This window comes from Montipora foliosa, chromosome 1 (assembly GCF_036669935.1).
Source record: "Montipora foliosa isolate CH-2021 chromosome 1, ASM3666993v2, whole genome shotgun sequence".
NCBI classification, from domain to species: domain Eukaryota; kingdom Metazoa; phylum Cnidaria; class Anthozoa; order Scleractinia; family Acroporidae; genus Montipora; species Montipora foliosa.
Genome location: NC_090869.1, coordinates 62,918,898 through 62,924,051, shown reverse-complemented (window position 1 = coordinate 62,924,051; position 5,154 = coordinate 62,918,898). Strand labels below are relative to the sequence as shown.

The window sequence follows — 5,154 nt, the reverse complement described above, 5'->3', positions numbered from 1 at the left end:
CGTCGGTGGGGAAGTAGTATACAAAAATTTGGTTTTATCAACGGAGTTGATAACGTAAATTGGCCACCGTACAGAGATTCTAAAAGCTGACGTTTCGAGCGTTAGCCCTTCGTCAGAGCGAATCAAGAGACTGTCGTTCAGAATGACTTTCTCTTGTAAGTTTGATCTTATTTATTATTAGAGAGATTGTTGCAGCTGTTTGTTTTGGTTCTTATACCCTCCTAGGATTAGCTCTATGTGCTAGTTATAAGCAATTAACCGGCTAAGAACCAAGACCCACTGAAGCCCGAAAAAGATCTGGGATTTGAACAAGTGACTCGGACGCATTGCCTTTCGAGCACACTTCCTATCATCCTTTCGTTGTCAGTATTGTACTCCGGCTTCTTGGAAACTTCTGATTTTCGTGCAAATCTAGAATCGTGGAATTTCGAATTCCTTATCAACTCCATAACCACACGAAACCTACTTTTGGAAGCTAGGTTCCTCTGAGGATTCTAATCACGTTATAAAAAGTGAACAAGTTGAATTTTTTTATTGACAGCGTTTTTACAAACATTTTCTTATAATTTCAAATTTCGCAATAAAATACAAATTTGTTGAGCAATTCGTTGCATTGATTTCGAGGTAAGAATGATTAAGACATACAAACAAATGCCAGATGTCAAGATGCTAAATAAGTATGTATAAACTGTACAAAAGGTTGGTCGAGATGAATTGTAACAAAACTATTAAAAGCAATCGTAAAAAACAGACCCGTATCTTGTTTGGAAGGCTTAAGCTTAGCAATGAAATCTTCCGCTTATTTAAGTGTAAAGCGAAATGTGTGTCGGATTGTAAGCTCTTAACATCTCAGTGAACAAGTAAATTTTAAATCTCAGTAAAAAAAAAAAGAAGTAACAAAAAGTAGAGGGTCTCCTTGACTTTCAAAAAAAGTGATCTTATTGCTAACTGCCGTATGTATTTTTTTTCTTGCTTTGCTTTTGGCGTGTGAAAAGTGATTTATCTAGTTTTGAGCCAATTACATGCAGGGAAACGCAAAACCAATTGGCCATTTCCGAGTTCATGTCAGCCACCTCTTCAAAGCGAGTCTAAGTGCGAAGTTTTTGTGATGGTAATTGGTTCCACTTTACACATAAATGAAAACTAATTTTCATAAGAAAAACTTCGCACTTAGAAGAGGAGGCAGACATGAACTCGGAAATGGCCTAGTAACTTTCTCGTACTCATTTTAACGCACTTAGTGCCAGATGAATGTGTTTGCGTTGCGATTGGCCCATTTCATCGTCGGTGTCTGTTGTACTGGGCCAAAGAAACAAGTTTGCCTTTCAACTGAGAACTATAGCTACTCTCGCTTGGTGTGTAGTGAAAACACTTTCGCGCCGCACTAACAGTCAGAAAGCCCGCGCTTGGTAACGGCTACATGAATCGAGTTCTAATTGGCAAAAACATTTTAAAAAACCTAAAAAGCTATACAATTGCAATTTGAAAAATAACCCCCCCCCCCCCCCCCCCCCCCCGATTAATAGTGTTATCAAATAAGCATATTAACACTCCTACATGTCTTTGGTACTCCACTTCTTTAACGCAATTTAAATCTCGGATTGCCGGCGTTTCACTTTTCAAGCTACCTTCCTAAAAAGAAAATTGTTTAATTGCTACCCACTTGGCATTATTAGAAAGAGCAATAATGCTTTTTCTTTCTCAATCTTCATTCGATATACTGTTCGACTTTCTAATTAAATAAATGCCATCCTGCATTCTTGACAAGGTAACAAACACAACAACAGCATCGGTGAGAGCTACGCCAGTAGCATACTAGTGTCGATTGAACAAACGCCAAGCGCTCTCCTTGAAGAGGATTACCCAAGTCTCATAGTGACCACATCGCCCCATTCACTGACTCTGCGGAGACAACTCAGGGGCCTCGTGGCGTTGTAGTGGGCGCACCGGATTCCTGACCTTTCGCGAAACTTGGCTGTGCCACTGGGTGCATGGCTTTGTTAGACGAACGTTGCTCCAGATGGTCTCTCTCTCTCTCTCTTCCTTTCTTTGTCCTCCTTTCTGTACAAATCGCTAATAGCGATCTACTGGTTGTGCCACCTTTACCGTGGACCAGCATCTCGTACAGACGGAATAACGATACTCACAGACGTTCCTTCATGCCATTGAAGATCAGTTCCATTGTTTTTAACTGGTCAAAAGTACAAATTGCAGGATAAACAACTAAGCGCAACGTGTTTAAGGCGCGAGAAACTAAAGCATTCTTTGCAGAGAAGCGTGTTTGGTTATCTTTGTGCTATAAACCTTCTATCTCCTTCAATGGTGATCACAGTGTGTCTACGAAATCAGCGAATATTGGCGGCACCTCGGCTACTTTTCTTCATCTGGCCCTGCGATGGTTGAATTCAGCCTAAACAACCTCGGCGTATGGGTTGCCAACTTCTTCACTGACGTAAGCGTACTGGTTTAAACCTATAGGCTGCAAAACAAATCAGATCATGGCGTGAGGAACACTCGGAACTATTGGAAGCATAAATCTCAACCTCTGACACCTCTCTACCAGATCAGCCAAGCGGATGATAAATGTTTTTCATGCGAGAGAACGCAAAGCAAAAGTCGAACAATGTTGGGGTAGAGAGATGATATTTTTGCACTAGTGACTCAGGAGATGGTGACTCGGGGATACTACGGAAAAATCCGATTGTTCGCGAACAGGAGTCGAACCTACGACCTTCCTACCTATTACTAGTTTGGATGCTCTACCACTGAGTTATAGGAGGCTCGTGGGAGCCTGAGGCCATTAAACTAGGCTCACGTGACAATTGTCCTGCTAGGGTGTTACACTTCCCTTCCCAAGCCTCCTTCGGTCATTATATTTGTTTGCGTAACAAAACACGACTACCTCAGAAAAGCGGGCCGCTCGACTGATTTATGAAGAGACTGCTCGCAGTGTAGGGGACGAATGGCAGGAGAGAGTTGAGTGCAAAAGTCGGATGAACATTCTCGTGTTTTCGTGTAGCAAGTCGTACTAAGTCGATAAAAAAATATTTTAGCTGCCCCTGTACAATGATTTACCAGCCAGCATAAGTTCTATTACAGATTACCACATTTTGTTAGGGAAAGTTCCAAGATTCTAAAAGCTAAGGCTATTATGCGGCTGGCTTAATTTCCATGTCTGGTAATTTTATCATCCTGATTTTCATGATTTTATATCTTAAGGCCGGGACACACTAGGCGATAAGTCGCTGCGACACGTCGCGGGGACAAGTCGCCGCAACAAATCGCCTTGTGTGACACGGTTAATTTCATGAAAATCATTGTCGCTGCGGCAGAATTTTGTCGCCGCGATCAGTCGCACGAATTTAAACCAGTTTGAATTCGTGCGACTAGTCGCAGCGACAAAATTAGCGAAAGCAGCGTTGTCGCATCGTGTGTACACTTCCCGCAACAAGTCGCTGCGACAAAATATAAATGAACCAATGAGAGAGCGTCATATGGTCAGCCATATTGAATTAGAAAACTAGTTCACATCCCCCCTCATACGAGATCACTGAGTGTGCTCCGAACAGGCGTCGTGTCGCAGCGACTTGTTTTGCAAGTAGTACACACGGAGCAACTTGTCGCAGAGACATGTCGCTGCTATTAGTTTCATTTAAAAGATGTAAAGCTACTCTGTAGAAATGCTGTTAATTAATAAATCGTTATTATTATTATTACTATTATTATTATTATTAGATTCACTTGAATTGCGTAAGGCCTGGTTTTCACTAGCGACGCAAGCATAAGCACAAACAACACACGCAGGCGCATTTACTTGTTGTTAATTAGTGTCTATTGTTCGAACAAAAGGCTCTAATGAAAAACAAACTACTGAGTTTGCGTATGCTTTTTGTGTTTATGCTTGTGTCGCCAGTGAAAACCAGGCTTAAGAAATGGTGTAAAAGAGAATTGAGAGCCATCAAGGTGTTTAACGATTAAGTTTACAAAAGAAATCGCTATGAGAGTCTCCCTTTAGGCTTAAACCGCCAACTACATGTACTGTATATACGGAAACTTACGTCGTCTAGTCCTTCGAATCGTTTCGCTAATGGCGTGTTTGGAAGTCGGCTTTCGCGGCGCCATTTCCTGAAAAAAAGTTATTGGAGTCAACATAACAAAGAAAGGAACTTATTTGTCAGTCGGATATTTTTCTTCCCGTGAATGTGATAACGAAATTCCCCACCATATTCAGCTGTGGTTAAAAGCTGGTGGCGGCTTCGATTGTAACTGGGGAGTACAGGGCTGAAAAAAGCTCATCACACTAATAGCGTATCTGGAATGGGCGATGTGGAAAGTAGCGTGCCTGCGAAGGAGTGTGTCACACAAAGAGACACTGTAAAACTCCGTGGAGGGTAGGAATGGAACCCACGATCTTCGGATTAGATCACAAATGTTCTACCGACTGAGCTACAAGACAGGAGCAAGCCCACCCTGCGAATAAAGTAGAGCCTTGCAAAAAGTCTCTATTGACTATGCGCAAGACATTGCTTGGAGGCAATTTCAAACCCAGGCCAAGTCTCGATCGCACTCCTAGACGCCATTGTGATATTCGTACTGAAGGCTTGATTTTGAACTTTGCCTTGTCAAAAATAGGACGCGCGAGGCCTAAACCGGTTTGACTAGAGTGACTAGCCCAGAAACTTAGGCTGCGGAGACTTAAAACACTTGACACGATTTCTGCAATTTTTAGAGAGGCTCTGCTCGCAGGGTGGAGCAAGCCAAGGGAATTCGTAATGTCATTTCAAAAAAGGGGTACATTATATTTATGATATGCCAGTTAATTCTGTTGAAATATAAATGCTAGATAGGGGAAAGATATCCTCCCACTGCATTTTGCTGACTACAATGGTTGACTAACACTGACCCGCCACCCACCAACTGACTGACTGACTGACTTGCCGATTGACTTGCCGACTTACTGACTACCGGTAACTGACTGACTGACTGACCAACTGACTGACTGACTCATATCAAGTTCTGTAAACAAACACTAAATACCCCATGGTACACAGAGAACATTGCCTGTAGGGCAGAACTTGGACGGTACCCTTTAAGTATAGACATAAAAGCTTCAATATTTAGTTACTCGCTTAGATTACAGCATAAAACAGTCAA

The 5,154-nt window shown here is 42.1% G+C and overlaps 1 protein-coding gene across 1 annotated transcript in view; it reads right to left on the bottom strand.

Moving 5' to 3' along the window:
• Nucleotides 1–517: 517 nt before the first annotated feature.
• The window catches only part of LOC138004173 (uncharacterized), a 25,605-nt gene continuing 20,968 nt past the window's right edge, over nucleotides 518–5,154 (bottom strand). The window contains exons 8-9 of the mRNA XM_068850606.1: nucleotides 4,059–4,125; nucleotides 518–2,479 (exon numbers count right to left, since the gene is read on the bottom strand). Coding sequence (XP_068706707.1) covers nucleotides 2,411–2,479; nucleotides 4,059–4,125 — 136 coding nt within the window. The 3' untranslated portion in view covers nucleotides 518–2,410. The remainder of the gene's footprint in view (nucleotides 2,480–4,058; nucleotides 4,126–5,154) is intronic.